The sequence below is a fragment of the Elephas maximus genome, chromosome 10 (assembly GCF_024166365.1).
Source record: "Elephas maximus indicus isolate mEleMax1 chromosome 10, mEleMax1 primary haplotype, whole genome shotgun sequence".
NCBI lineage: Eukaryota > Metazoa > Chordata > Mammalia > Proboscidea > Elephantidae > Elephas > Elephas maximus.
In genome coordinates, this window is record NC_064828.1 from 57,457,680 (window position 1) to 57,474,123 (window position 16,444).

General features: G+C 36.1%; 1 protein-coding gene across 3 annotated transcripts in view; it reads left to right on the top strand.

The window, feature by feature from the left end:
- TOGARAM1 (TOG array regulator of axonemal microtubules 1) overlaps window positions 1–16,444 on the top strand; it is a 102,546-nt gene that overhangs the window by 75,362 nt on the left and 10,740 nt on the right. For all 3 annotated transcript variants that reach the window (XM_049899210.1, XM_049899212.1, XM_049899211.1), the window contains 5 exons: window positions 2,885–2,990; window positions 5,233–5,468; window positions 5,871–6,029; window positions 8,961–9,087; window positions 11,299–11,399. In XM_049899210.1, the coding sequence (XP_049755167.1) occupies window positions 2,885–2,990; window positions 5,233–5,468; window positions 5,871–6,029; window positions 8,961–9,087; window positions 11,299–11,399 (729 nt within the window). The remainder of the gene's footprint in view (window positions 1–2,884; window positions 2,991–5,232; window positions 5,469–5,870; window positions 6,030–8,960; window positions 9,088–11,298; window positions 11,400–16,444) is intronic.

Sequence of the window (16,444 nt, forward strand, 5' to 3'; positions counted from 1 at the left end):
TTGTTCTGTTGTGCATAAGGTCGCAATGAGTCGGAACCGACTCGACGGCACCTAACAACAACAACAAACAGAATCAATCAGCACGTTAAAAAAATAAGACATTGTGACCAAATGAAGTTTCTTTCAGAAGTACTTTTAAATATTAGGAAATAATATGTCTCACTGTTAAGAACCCTCTCAAAAAACAGTATTTTTACACAAATAATGTATGCCTTCTGCGTTTGTTTGCCAACCACACCCTCCCCTGCAAACCATTTTCTTAACTACACTATGGTAATTTTTTTCTTTTCCAACAGCAACATGTAAAAACAAATGGCATAGTCGTGCTTATGAAAATACCTTGGAGGGGGGAGGATGCGGTTGGCAAACAAATATAAAAGGCGTCTGTTAATTTGTGTAAAAATATGGTGCATTTATCATATCGATAAATCTAAAGATAAAAATGCAGTCATCTGCAAGGATATTAAAGCATTTGCTATGTCAGGTCTTGATAAAGAAAAATGGAAAACAATAAATACATTTTAACGTGATAATGTATATATTACATTACACACACATATACGCATGCCTGGACCCAGCTATAGGAGTTCTTAATCTGGGATGATTACTAGACATGTGTTAAGGCAATGGAAATGCCTGAGATCACCTAGGGAGAAAATATAAAATGACAGAAGAGAAGGGTATGGTATAGAGCAGGAAGTTGAAGTAGAAGAGGATCCTTACTTAGAGTGAAGATGGACAAGGTGTCTAAAGAGAAAAACCAGGACAGGTATGGTATTACAGACACCGAAGATGAGTGTGTGTCCAGAAAGAGTTTGTAATCAACTGTGTTTACTGCAAGTGAGTGTCAAGTAAGCAGACGAATGCTTTGAGCCTTAACTCTGACTTTCAAGGCCGTTTTCTGTCCTTAAATTAACTTTGTAAACATATCCTTCCTAATGTGTAGATTCTACTTTTGTCAAACTTTTGTTTTCACATCATGCTTGTTCCCTCCTCAGTACGTTCTTTGTATATGGGAAGTTCTTCCCTTTCTGAAATTCTGCCACTTCATTGTCTCATTTAAGTCTTATCCCCTCCATAAAAATCTTTGGAACGACTCAAATCCTCTCTGACCTACCTGTATTCCACAAATCCCACAACCCCAAAGACTGAATGATCTCACATACTGCCTTCTATTATTTTCTGAGTATGTGTGTAAAATTAGGTCATTTATGCATCTAAACTGTGAATGTTTTATGGTTATCCAAAAAACAAGAATTTTGTACCTGACAGCTATTTAATGTAAATAGGCTTACTTTGCAACCTTGGAGTTTTAGGTCTTTCCTCTCTATTTTCCATAATATGTTCAGGGAGCTTAAAGGCTTAAAAAACTGATCATTGTTACCAGCTAAGGAAACTCTACTTAGCTCACATTCTTCAAACCCATAAGATGAAAATCATCAAATTTGAAATGTTTTATCTAAGTTTCCCCTGAACTGTACTCTTGTTAGTATCCACCTCACCTGGCTTATTTGGTCACGTAATGAAAAAGAATTACAAGTTACAGAAACATCTAAAGGTGGTTTTCTGCTCTTGGATAATATATTCTCCAATAACGTAGCATGTTGTTACTTTCCTTCCTTCATTAAAAAAAAAAAATTATTGTGGTGAAATATACAAAATAAAAATTTATCATTTAACTATTTCAAAGTGTACAATTCAGCGAAATTAGGTACTTTTACAGTGTGTGTGTATGGAAAGCCTGGTGGCATATTGGTTAAGTGCTACAGCTGCTAACTAAGAGGTCGGCAGCTCAAATCTGCCAGGTGCTCCTTGGAAACTCTATGGTGCAGTTCTACTCTGTCCTATAGGGTCGCTATGAGTCGGAATCGACTTGACAGCAGTGGGTTTACAGTGTGTATAACCATCACCACTATGTAGTTCCAAAACTTTTCTTCATCTCAAGTGGAAACCCCCTACCCATCAGGTAGTCATTTCCCATTTCGTTTTCCTCCCCTCAGTCCCTAGAAACCACTTATCTGCTTTCTGTCCCTATAGATTTGCTATTCTAGACATTTCATATAAATGATCATATAGTATCTTGTCTTTTGTGTCTGGCTTCTTTCACTTAGCATAATGTTTTCAACACTCATCACGTGTTTTAGCATGTGTCAATACTTCATTCCTTTTTATAGCTGAATAATAGTCCCTTGTATGGATATACCACATTTTGGTTTATCCACTCATCCATGATGGACATTTGGGTTGTTGCTACCTTTTGGTTATTGTGAGCAGTGCTGCTGTGTACATTTGCATACGTACACTGCTTTTAATTCTTTTGAATATATACCTAGGAGTGGAATTGCCAAGTGCCTATGATAATTTTATGTTGAACTTAATGAGGGACCTCCAAACTGTTTTCCACAGCAGATGCAGCCTTTTACATTCCTACCAGCATTGAATGGTGTTTCACTTTCTGAGCATCTTGGACTTTTTTTTTTTTTTTTTAATATGGCCATCCTAGTAGGTGTGAAATGGTATATCATTGTGGTTTTTATCTTACTCTTTCTCTTATCTTTTGTTTGTCATTCATTTCCCTTCTGTTTAGAAGGAATGTGACATTCTTACTAGAAAGAGGTATGTTCTTTTTTTTATTTACAAAGAATAAGCTTTATTTGATTGTCAATAGTGGTTTTGACCCCTAAAAAGATCTTTTGAATCACGAAAGAGAACTCTATTGGAGTAAACTCTCTATATTTTTTATTTGAGATACCTAAATGATGAGGGAAAATAGGTAAAGCTTCCTCATTGGCAGTATATAATGCATAAATAAGACATCTAGGATCTTGTTCCAGTTGAGCAGCATTTAATGAGTGTTTTTGTCATTTGTTTCTTTTTTTCATAGGGAGAAGAAAATCGAAGGACTGAATTTTATTAGATGCTTAGCTGCTTTTCATTCTGAAATATTGAACACAAAGTTGCATGAAACAAGCTTTGCAGTAGTTCAAGAGGTATTTTTCCACTTTGTTTGAATAGCAAAGAATAAATATGTCACATTTATCTGGTCTTTAAAAAAAATCTCTCACAACTATGGTAACTACCATAGGTAGACAATCCTGCAACAATAGAATCAACAGACAGTAATCTATGAATTGATACATACATAGATAAATGGATAGATAGGTATGCCAAAAGGTGAGGGAGTGGATAAGGGAACACACCCACCGGCAGATACAGGTTTGAAGGTGGAAATTTCTAAGTACATGACTGTAGGTATTCCTCATAAATTGATACAGACAAAGAACACACAAGTGGCATAGTTCGGGAAACCTCTTAGACATAATACCTGATGGGATGAAGTTCCCAGGCTTGAAGGCAAAGGGCCCTATGGCCCTTGGGAGACATCTACATCAATTGGCACAACATCGTTCTTAAAAACAATGTTCTACATCCTACTTTGGTGGTAGTGTCTAGGGCTTAAAAGCTTGTGTTTTAGTCATCTAGTGCTGCTGTAACAGAGATACCACAAGTGGGTGGCTTTAACAAAGAGAAATTTATTCTCTCTCAGTCTAGTAGGTTACAAGTCCAAATTCAGGGTGTCAGCTCCAGAAGATGGCTTTCTCTCTCTGTCAGTTTTAGAGGAAGATCCCTTGTCATCAATCTTACCCTGGTCGAGGAGCTTCCCAGGCATGGGGACCCCAGGTCCAAAGGATGCACGCTGTTCCTGGTGCTGCTTTCTTGGTATGAGGTTCCCAACTCTCTGCTTGCTTCCCTCTCCTTTTATCTCTTGAGAAATAAAAGGTGGTGCAGGCCACACCCCAGGGAAACCCCCTTTACATTGGATCAGGAATGTGACCTGGGTAAGGGTGTTATGATCCCACCCTAATCATCTTTAACGTGAAATTACAATCACAAAATGGAGGAAAACTACACAATACTGGAAATCATAGCCCACCCAAATTGATACACATATTTTTGGGGGGACATAATCAATCCATGACAGCTTGCAAGTGGCCATCTAAGATAGAATTATCTGTCTCCTAGTCTGGAGCAAAGGAGAGGGAAAAATACTAAAGAACTGATGGAACAATTAGTCCAAAGGGCTAATGGACCACATGAACCACAACTTACATCACCCCAAGACCAGAAGAACTAGATGGTACTGACACCTCTGACTGGGGTTACAACAAACAGTCCTGGACAGAACAGGAGAAAATGTAAATAAAATGGTCAAATTCACAAAAAAGTCCAGACTTGCTGGTCTGACAGAGACTGGAGGAACCCCTGAGACTACAGCTCCCGGGACACCCTTCTGACTCACACTGAAACCACTCCTGAAGTTCACCTTTCATCCAAAGGCTGGGCAGGCCCGTAAGACAAACAATAACCCTTGTGAGGAGTGCACCACTTAGATCAATCAAGTATACGAGATCAGATGGGCAACACCTGCCCAGGAACAAAGATGAGACAGTAGGAGGGGACAAGAAAACTGGACGAATGGACATGGTAAACCCAAGGTGGAAAAGAAAAGGGGGAGAGTTCTGACACAATGCAGGATTGCAGCCAATGCCATGAAACAATTTGTGTATAAATTTTTAAATGAGAAACTAATTTGCTCTGTAAACTTTGACCTAAATCACAATTTAAAAAAGCCTAAGTAGGGAGGGGAAGGAACTGTCTGTATGGGATCAAATTGATAACAGCAACTGGAAGGATTAGATAGGAACCTTAGGGGACAGTGAGTTTATGTTAATGAGGGAAAAACAACTCAGAAAAGAAGGGTGAGAATGGCTGCACAACTGGAAGAATGTTGTCAGTGTCACTGAATAGTACATGTAAAAACTGTTGAATTGGTGTATGTTTTGCTATGTATATTCTCGACAACAAAATTTTTTTTTAAATCTCTACTAAATAATGAGTAGGCATGTATGTAGCTAAAGTAACCCATCCCTTATTTTTGCAACATTTTAAAAAATGTATTAGGTGATTTCAGGACGTTTGGCACGGTGATTAAGAGCTAAGCTGCTAACCCTTTGCTGACCAAAAAAAGGTCAGCAGTTAGAATCTACCAGCCGCTCCTTGGAAATCCTATGGAGCAGTTCTACAGTGTCCTTTAGGGTCACTCTAAATAGGAACCCACTTGACGACAATGGGTTTGCTTTGGATTTTTTATGTTAAAATGTGTTTTCAAAGTTATTATTAATGAATTTCAGACTATCAGCAAAATGTACCTTTGTAAATTTTTTTTTTTAGGTGAAAAATTTACGCTCTGGAGTTTCTCGTGCTGCTGTGGTCTGTTTAAGTGATCTTTTCACTTATCTGAAAAAGAGCATGGATCAAGAGCTAGATACTACAGTAAAAGTTTTGTTACACAAGGCTGGAGAATCTAATACGTTTATAAGAGAGGATGTTGACAGGGCATTGAGGGCGATGGTTAATAATGTAACTCCTGCACGTGCAGTCGTTTCTCTTATCAATGGAGGGCAAAGGTAATGTTCAAAATAATCTTGAAATGTCCTTAAATTAAGAAGGGAATTGTTTGCAATCTTTAGTGTAGGAAAAAACAGATTTCAATGTCATTTCAGCCAAAAAATAAGCTATATTGATAGCTCCTATGTGACAGGCATCGTATCAGGCACTGAGCATACAAAAAATAATAATAGTTATTCTAATAATATTGCTTGCATTCATAGATCTGGAATAAATGTCAGTAATGGTGAGGTTTGTTGTTTTTAACTTCTTAGTGAGGGATGGCTAATGCAATTATCACTTTAGCCTGCAAGGATGGTTGTTGAGGGAAAGGAGCAGTTTAATCATTTAACTTTAAAGATGGATCTCTGGAAACTAGTTCGTACATCCACTTTGTTTTAATTAACTATGTTTTTTTGTAGCCATTTGCACATAGCAGTAAGAAGATGTACAGCCCAGCATTTATCAGATGTAGTAGAATTGATGGAACCAGAACGTATTTTCTCTGGAACGAAGGATATGGCTGACCGTATATTACCAGCTGCTGCTAAATTTGCCCAGGACAGTTCACAAGAAACCAGGTGAATAGGTGATAATAATATTTGCTAAATCTGTTAATATAAGGCCTTAAAAGTAGCAGAGGTTAAAGAATGAACATTTTTCTAAATGGTGAAGTAGGGTCCCCAGTGATTGGTGCTGGGGGATGGTCTTATTTAACAAATTTGTAAATGACCTTGAGGGAGCGCCCAGTGAATTGTACAAATTTACAGATCACAGTACATTCTTTTGGGTAGTGAAATGCCAAGTCACCAAGTATGAGCTACATGAAAATGGCACAAGACTATATCAGTGAGCAGAAAATTGACAGAGGAATTTTATTGTGAACAAGTGTAAGGTAATGCATTTTGGCAGAAATGATGTATTTTCTAAGCCATCAGGCATATCAGAGAAAAAGGTATACATGAAACATATGGGAAGCAAAACAGAAAACAATAAATTATCCCCTGAAATATGTGATACCTGTACTTAGGATACACCATGAATTTTTAAAGGCTGCACTTGAAGATGAAGAACAGTCAGAGAAAGATGACAAAATGATTAAGATGTGGAGCACTACCATAGTGGTGATAGTGACAGAAATTTTAGACAAAATCAGAACCTAGGTACTGTTTGTCTTTAAGGAAGTTACTTAACCTCTATTAGCCTCTGTTTCCTCATCTGTAAAATTAGGAGAGTTAGACTAGGTGACAAACAGTGTCCCATACAAATCTGAAATTTCGTGACATTTATGTATGAAGATATATTTAAAGAGAGGAGGGGGGAACCTGAGTGCATAATGATTAAAGTAAAATGAAGGATATCAATTTTTTTTAATTTTAAGACAAAGTCTCTTATTCTAGGTAGTTGAAGTTTATCTTGTGGAACTTACACCAAAAGCTAATACAGAAAATAAATGTATTCGTTTTTTATTGCTGTAGAAGAAATTACCACAAACATAATATCTTGAAGCAACACAGATTTATGAGCTCGCAGATTTTTAGGTCGGAAATTCAACATGGCTTAACTGGGTTCTCTGCTTAGGGAGTCACAAGGCTGAAATCAAAGTGGTGATGGTGCCGGGCTCTTATCTAGAGGCTCTGTAGAAGAATCCACTTCAAGCTCATTCAGATTGTGGGCTGAGTTCACTTTCCTGTAGTTATAAGACTGAGGTCCCCATCTCTTGATGGCCGTCAGCCAGGGTTCTGTCTCAGCTCCTTAAGGCCACCCTTATTCCTTCTCAGACAGCCCCCTCCATCTTAAAGCCAGCATCCAGGCATGTTGAATCTCCCTCATGCATAGAATTTCTCTGACTTCCTGTTCTACCATCAGCTGCAGAAAGACTGTGATTTTAAAGGCTCAGAACCACCTAGATAATTTCTGTATTTTAAAGTCGACATTGCCACATAACGTAACAATTCTGAGAGTGATATCTCATCATCTTCACAGGTTCCAGAGATTAGAGCAGGTCATCATGGTAGACTGGTTAAGAACAACAAAAAATTCGTGGCAGTTGTTTTACGTACACCTTTACTTACTCTTTCCTTAATGGTTGTTATTAGGTTGTTATTATTCCAACCCATTATAGCATTTCTTAGATTCTTTTTTTTTTTTATTTATTGTGCTATTTCTTGTACTCTTATTTGAAGTTTTAAAATTATTAATTGGCTACAATTTTCAAGTTTTAGTATTTCTCACATTTTATGTCCCTATGGCTTGCTTGCTTGCTTGTTTTAGCCTTTCCTGTATCCTTAGGCCCTATAGTAGACCTACAGTCCTCAACATCCCAGGCTAAAAATTAGAATTGTCCCTGGTGGCATAGTGGTTAAGAGCTTGGCTTGCTAACCAAAAGGTTGGCAGTTAAATCCACCAGCTGCTCCTTGGAAACCCTATGGGACAGTTCTACTCTGTCCTTACAGGGTCACTATGAGTCAGAATCGACTCAATGGCAGTGGATAATATATGATGTAGACCTTGTTCTGGTTGTGAGGAGAGGAAAATAATATTTATTCTCAGACATTACCTAACTTTTGTCCCTTTTTGCAATTTTACTGCATTTGAAGGGGTCTGGTTTCATGTAGATAACCCTGAGATCATTTTATAACCCCCCAAAAAGCCTTGCCTTCTCTGGTTCTTCTACATTCCAAGTTATAGACAGAAGTATTACTATATTTTAGGGCCAGGCCTCATAGAAGACAGGGCAGAAGTCTATGTGGTATTATTATTAGGTATTGTAACAGTCCAAAAATATCTCCAGTATGGACTTTCACGCTATCTGAAATTCCACTCTTAGAATGGTATCTTGGCTTAAGGTATTGTACTAACAGGATTTTTAAAAAATTCATATAACAGAAAAACCTAGTCTGGAAATTATTACGACATTCATTAACATGTCAGCATCTTTGGAGAGTATTATAACATTCATTAACAAGGTTATCAGCTAACCTTGCATGTATTTCAGAAAGCAGAGAATAGGTTTTTGAAGAATTGGAACCCAAGAGTTTTGGCTGGGGGAAAAAGAATGAGACAGTCAGAAATAAATATAAGTCCTAGGGAGACTTGACTCAGGCCAGAATATCTGGTTATCAGGTGAGTAGCAAAAGGTCACTGGGCAAGCAAACCAGGACAAAGACAAATTTCTCCTACCTCTCAATTCTGCCAAATGCCAGCTTTGGTGTGGACACTAGGGTGCCTGGAAAAAAAAAAAAAAAAAAAGCATTTGGCTCTCCATCTGACTTACGGCTAAAAAATTGGAAGCTAGAGTGATTTAAAAAAAAGGGGGGTGGGGTGGGGCAGGAGAATCCAATACACTCTGGTTCAGTTACTGTAACTACATTTCAGTGGCTTACTTAAAATAGGCTTGGGGATCTTGATGTTGATAGATATTTTTTTCTATTGAAAAACTTCGGTTAAGAACAGAAACTGAGATTGTTGATACATGCAAAGTTATTTAAATATTTATCAAATATCCATAGGTATTATGGACGAAAGATGCTTTTCCTCATGATGTGTCATCCTAACTTTGATAAAATGCTTGAAAAGTATGTCCCATCTAAAGATTTACCCTATATCAAGGAATCTGTTAAAAACTTACGGCAAAAGGTATGTGGAGAAAGTTTGTTTTTTAACCAACTTTAAAAGCGAAGTTTATTTGCCCTGAAAGATAAAGAATAGAAATAATTTTTTTACTATTCCTCTATTAACCATTCAGAATTTATCTACAGTAGTATCTCAACAACTGCAGCACTAAATAAACGTAAGTAGTGTCAGGCCTGGGAAGTAAATATTTATTGAACATAAACATGATGTTTGGTAGAATGCAGTGCAGCATATTGGAGTTACAGGCCTGCATCTGAGTCACAACTCTAAGAGTTAGGAAATATATAATGTAACTTAGACATCTCACTTTTATTTCACTAACCAGAACTTTTATTTGTATAAAACGAAGATAGTAACGTTACGCATGTTTGGTGCCTGCTTTAGGGCAAACACTGTGTCTTGTCCTGGTGGTAATGGGGATTCAGTAATGTCTGTTGAATGAATGAATGAGGGAATAATAAATGAAATGAAAAGTGCCTTGTTAAAAAAGTAACTTGTTTACATATTATTTTATTCAAAAATATGTTTAACTTAATGTAGAATTTTTCTATTATATGTCATTCCTGTCTGATAACCTTGGGCTAAGGATTCATTTGTGAAAGGGTAATATAGCAAAGATGTGTGGTAATGTCTGATTGAGAGCATTTTTCTGCTTATTGATCTCGAGAACTTGAGCTTAATTCATACAGAACTCAGTAAACATAACCAAGCCAAAAAATTATCTTACTAAAATGAGCCAGATGATATTAATGAGTCATTACAAGTACATCTACCAGAAAAAAAGAGGTTTTAAATACTTCTTATCAAAAATTCCCTCTCACATTCCGAATGTTGCATAGGAACATACTGTTTATGCACTGTATTCCTGTTTTCTATACAGATTTTAAACTTTAAGAAGAGTAGTTACAAAATACAACATATTAAATTGTTTTTATTTTAACAACAGCAAAAACAACCAGAAAATATGTGTCAGTATGTATGTATGTAGGCATGTATGTGTATAGGTACGTTTATATGAGTATATAGGTGTGTGTATATATATATATATATACGTGTATGCATATTTATATGCATCTGTGTGACTATGCATATATATTCATATATAGAATGAAGCACATGGAGGCACAGTTACAGATACTTCCTAGATATAATGAAACACCTTGAGGGACTGGTTTTGTAAGTTTGAAGAATTAGGACCATAGTCTTGTGGAAAGTCTCAATTGACATACATAGTTCATAAAGTTATGTTCTACATCCTAGTCTGGTGAGTAACGTCTGGGGTCTTAAAAGCTTGTGAGCAGACATCTAAAATACAACTCTTGGTCTCTACTTATCTGGGGCAAAAGACATAGAAGGAAACCAAAGACTCAAAGAAGAAACTTGTCTACAGGACTGATAGTCTACGTGAACTACCACGGCCTTATCTACCCTGAGATCAGAAGAACTAGTTGGGCCCAGCTATCACTACCAACCATTCTAATCAAGGCCACAATTGATGGACTCTGATAGAATGCAAAAAAAAAAAAATGTGGAACAGAATCTCAGATTCCTTAAAAATAGACTTACTGATCTGGTTGAGACCAGAGGACTCCCTGAGACTATTGCCCTGAAATACTCTTTAGGCTTTGAACCGATATATTCCCTGAGGTTACCTTGTAGCTAAGTAACAGATTGGCTCACAAAATAATGAATATCACCCATAAATATTGTGCTCCTTTAAAAAATCACCTATATGAGACCAAATGGTCAGTAATTACTGTAAAGCCAAGATGAAAATGTAAAGGGGCAGGGAAACTAGATTAATGGAAATGGAACAATCAGAACAGAAATAATGAGCATATTCACACACTGTGAAGAATGTAACCAGTGTCACTGAACAATGTGGAATTGTTGAGTGGGAACCTAAATTGCAGTGCAACCCTTCAAAAAGCACAGTAAAATATTAGTTAAAATTTTTTTTTTGTTTTAAACAGTTTGTTTTACTAAGTCAGTATAATTTCACATTAGTAGATCAAAAATTTTGTTAATTTACTACTAATTACAAGATATTTTACACAACTGATACCCTTTAAGGCATAAATATAGCAGATTATTAAAATGCTCTCAATCATAAAAAAGCAATGCTGGCTGTTAGAAAGTTACATTATCTAAATTATTTCACTTTATTAGTTTTCAGACTTTTATTAGACTACCATTCTTTATATTTATTTATAGGGCTTTGGAGAGATACCACTAGATCCTCCTTCAGCAAAAGGAAGACGTTCTCATACAAGGTCATCATCTGTTTCTAGAGATTCTTTCAATTCAGCTGAAAGGTAGGATCATTTCATATTCCACATCATTAGCGAAATTACTCCCTAGTGATACTGATTTCGTTTGGGTGTTTTCATGAACTATCCCAGGGGAATTTCTCAAAATTTAATGGAGTTTTAAAAGTTTGGTAAGGGCATAGAAAGTGTGGATACTTAGATTTAATAAGGCAATTATATATTCACGACAGCTTGCTTTTACATGCACTAAACATATTTGTTTCCATTAGTAAAGCTTTAGTGTTATCGAACTTCTCAATATTAGACCTGTGTTGGTCAACTCTAATTTTTTTTTTTTTATGAGCCTTATTTTTTTTTTCTGGTTATAAAAGTAATACATAATTATGGTTAATAAAAAAAAAAGTTTAGAAAATACGAACATTAAAAGGGGAGTTTAACCAAACCCCCGTAAATCCACCAAACTGGAAAAACTACTCTCAAGTTTTTTTCAGTTTGTTTATAACTATAATGGTATATATACAGTTTTATAACCTGCTTAAACTATTTAACAGGATTAAATTTATTGATTATACAATTGTTAAAAATCTTTCCCAAGTATTACTATGACTTCTCTGCTGTAATTTTAAATATATTTTGAACATTATACAAATAATATATGAGTAGATACAGATACCTTCCATATTTTCTTTATTTGTATATCTTTGAAATATTTTATAAATTAAGATAATAAATCTTATGAAAAATACAAATCTGTGTCAAAATACCTGGTTTAGGACCTTGCTAATCAAAGTACAATCCATGGAACAGAAACGTTGGCATTACCTAGGACCTTGTTTGAAATGCAGAATTTATACTCCCTCCAGACCTACTGAATCAGAAACTACCATTTTCCCACATTAAGATATAATTGCATAAGGTCTTGGATCAGGTACTTTGGTCAAAAACCTCTTTTGGTATCCACCAAAAAAATATTTTTTTAGAACATTTATTGAGAGCATGCTATGTGCTAGGCCTTTTCTAATCACTTTACTGATCAGTTATTTATTTTGTAGAATGTCATTCAGTTTGGGTTTGTCTGATATTTTATAACGGTTAGGTTGAGGTTATTCATTTTTGGCAAGAATACCAAAAAAAAATCTAAAAGTGGGCAGAGGATATGGGCACGTGCTTCACTAAAGAAGATATTCAGGCAGCTAACAGATACATGAGAAAATGCTCTCGATCATTAGCCATTAAAAAAAAAAAAAGAAAGAAATGCAAATTAAAACTACGACGAGATTCCATCTCACTCCAACAAGGCTGGCATTAATCCAAAAAACACAAAATAATAAATGTTGGAGAGGCTGCGGAGAGATTGGAACTCTTACACGCTGCTGGTGGGAATGTCAAATGGTACAACCACTTTGGAAATCTATCTGGTGTTTTCTTAAAAAGTTAGAAATAGAACTACCATAGAACCCAGAAATCCCACTCCTTGGAATAAACCCTAGAGAAATGAGAGCCTTTACACGAACAGATATATGCACACCCATGTTTATTGCAGCACTGTTTACAATAGCAAAAAGCTGGAAGCAACCAAGGTGTCCATCAATGGTTCAATGGATAAATAAATTATGGTATATTCACACAATGGAATACTACGCATCCATAAAGAACAGTGACAAATCTGTGAAACATTTCATAACATGGAGGAACCTGGAAGGCATTATGCTGAGTGAAATTAGTCAGATGCAAAAGGACAAATATTGTATAAGACCACTGTTATAAGATCTTGAGAAATATTATAAACTGAGAAGAACACATTCTTTTGTGGTTATGAGAGGAGGGAGGGAGGGAGGGTAGGAGAGGGTTATTTACTGATTAGATAAAAAAAATAGTAGATAAGAACTCTTCAGGTGAAGGGAAGGACGATACTCAATACACGGAAGGTCAGCTCAACTGGACTGGACCAAAAGCAAAGAAGTTTCCGGGATAAACGGAATGCTTCGAAGGTCAGCAGAGCAAGGGCGCAAGGGCGGGAGTTTGGGGACTATGGCTTAAAGGGCGGGAGTTTGGGGACTATGGCTTAAGGGGACTTCTAAGTCAACTGGCAAAATAAATTCTATTAAGAAAACATTCTGCATCCCACTTTGAAGTGTGGCGTCTGGGGTCTTAAATGCTAACAAGCGGCCATCTAAGACGCATCAATTGGTATCAACCCACCTGGATCAAAGGAGAATGAAGAACACCAAGGTCACAAGATAATTATGAGCCCGAGAGACAGAAAGGGCCACATGAACTAGAGACTTACATCATCCTGAGACCAGAAGAACTAGATGGTGCCCGGCCACAACCGATGACTGCCCTGACAGGGAGCACAGCACAGAACCCCTGAGGGAGCAGGAGAACAGTGGGATGCAGGCCCCAAATTCTCATAAGAAGACCAGACTTAACGGTCTGACTGAGACTAGAAGAATCCTGGCGGTCATGGTCCCCAAACCTGTTGGCCCGGGATAGGAACCATTCCCGAAGACAACTCATCAGACATGGAAGGGACTGGACAATGGGTTGGAGAGAAATGCTGATGAAGAGTGAGCTACTTGTATCAGGTGGACACTTGGGACTGTGTTGGCATCTCCTGTCTGGAGGGGAGATGGGAAGGTAGAGAGGGTTAGAAACTGGCAAAACGGTCAGGAAAGGAGAGACTGGAAGGAGGGAGCAGGCTGACTCATTAAGGGGAGAGTAAATGGGAGTATGTAGTAAGGTGTATATATAAGCTTATATCTGACAGACTGACTTGATTTGTAAACTTTCACTTAAAGCACAATAAAAATTATTTAAAAAAAAAAAAAAAAAGAATACCAAAAAAGTGATGTTGTACCTTTCTCAGTGCATCATATCAGGAGGTTCATGAGTTGTTATGTCTTATTACTGTTGATGTTAACCGTAATCATTTGGTCAAGTTGGTTTCTACTGTGTTTCTTCACTGTAGAGTTAATATATTTTCCCTCTGTAATTAATCTTGGAATACTTTGAGACTATGTAAATATCCTATTCCTCACACTTTTGCCCACTGATTTTAGCAACCATTGATATTTCTTGCATCAATTATTATATATATATTTATTTATATAATGGTGATTTTTTATTTCCCTCATTCTTCATTTATTAGTTGAAATCTTCTGTTAAAAAAAAAAAAACTGTAGTTCTACTCTGCTTTACAGGATCACTGTGAGTTGGAATTAACTCAACGGCAATGAGTTTGTTTTTTCCTCCATGTATTTATTTTTTCAAATATTTATGTTAGTATGGACTAAAGGACATTCATTTTATTCTATGGGTTATAATTCAATACTATCATTATTTACTACTTTGTTGTTCATATTGTTCCAGCTTTGGGAGCTTCCTCAGGTTACGTGTTAAGCTTTTCAACATACCCCATCCTTTAGCAAACACACTTTTTTGGCATCACAAGATTTCCCAGGATCATCATGCATTTTATTTCCTCCTTTCTAATCTGTGTGCTTTCATTTTTCTTGCCTTATTGTTGAACCAGCTAGAACATTAAATACAATGTTGAATAGAAGTGGTAAGAACAGGCATTCTTACATTATTCTTAAGGACAAAGTGTTCAGTACTTCACCCTCAAGGATGGTGTTAGTTGTAGGTTTCATATAAGCCCTTTATCAGGTTGAGGAAGTCTGCCTCTCTTTCTAGTTTGAGAGTTTTTATCCTGAATGGTTGTTGAATTTTGTCAAATGCTTTCTCAGCTTCTATTAGTACGATCATACGTTTTTGCTTTATTCTGTTACTGTGGTGAATTACAGTGATTATATTCAAATATTTAAAAAAAAAAAAACTTGCTTTCTTGGATTAGCCTCACTTAGTAGTGATGTTATATATTTATCATTGGATTTGATTTGGGTATTTTTGTGAATGTATTTATGAGGAATATTGATTTGTAGTTTTTCTTGTCTTAATGTCTTTGATTCTGGTATAGGGATAATGCTGGGTAATACCCTTGGGGTTTCTTTTTTAATTTGGGGATTATTTAGAAGAGTATCTAATTTCCAGATATTTGGAGAATCTCTAAATATCTTTGTGTTATTGATTTTGAATTTAATTCTTTGTCAGTGCTTCATACGGTTTCAGTCTTTTTTTTAACTTAATGAGACTTGTATGGTCCAGCATATTGTCTATCTTGGTGAATATTTTATTTCTATTTGAAAGAATGTATATTCAGCACTGGTTGGTCTTCTGTACTCTTAGGATTTTCTGTCTACTTGTATAAATTGCTGAGAATGTTAACACCTCCAACTATATTTGTAGACTGGTTTAGTTATACTTTCAGTTCTGTCATTTTTTGCTTCATGTATTTCATCTATTTAAAGTATACAATTCAGTAGTTTTTAGTTTATTCACTGAGTTATGTCACCATCATCACAATTTTAGAGCATTTTCATAACTCCTAAATACCCAGTAGCAGTTACTCCCTGTTTCTCCACAAACCTACCCCCTTCCCAGCCATAGGCTATTTTCTGTTTTTATGGATTTTTACTTATTTTAGACATTTCATATAAATGGAATCATATAATACATAGTCTTTTGTGATTGACTTCTTCCATTTAGCTAATGCTTTCTGGCTTTTTCCATGCTACAGATGTATGAGTACTTCTTCATTCCTTTTATGGCTAAATAATATTTTGTTATATGGATATACCACATTTTGTTTATCCATTTATCAGTCGATACACAGTTTTTGTTTTTGTGGGCATATGTTTTCAATTCTTTTGGTATATACTTAGAAATGGAATTGCTGAGTCATATGGTAACTCTATATTTAATCTTTTGAGGAACTGCCAGATTGTTTTCCAAAGCAGCTGTGCCATTTTACAATCCCACCAGCAATGTATGAGGATTCCAGTTTCTCCACACCATCGCCAACACTTGTTATTTTCTGTCTTTTTTATTACAACCATGCTATGGTTGTGAACTGGTATTGCATTGGGGTTTTTTTTTTAATTTTGGTAAAATATATATAACAAAACATTTGCATTACAATTCAGTGACATTAGTTATATTCACCATGTTGTGTAACTGTCACCACTATC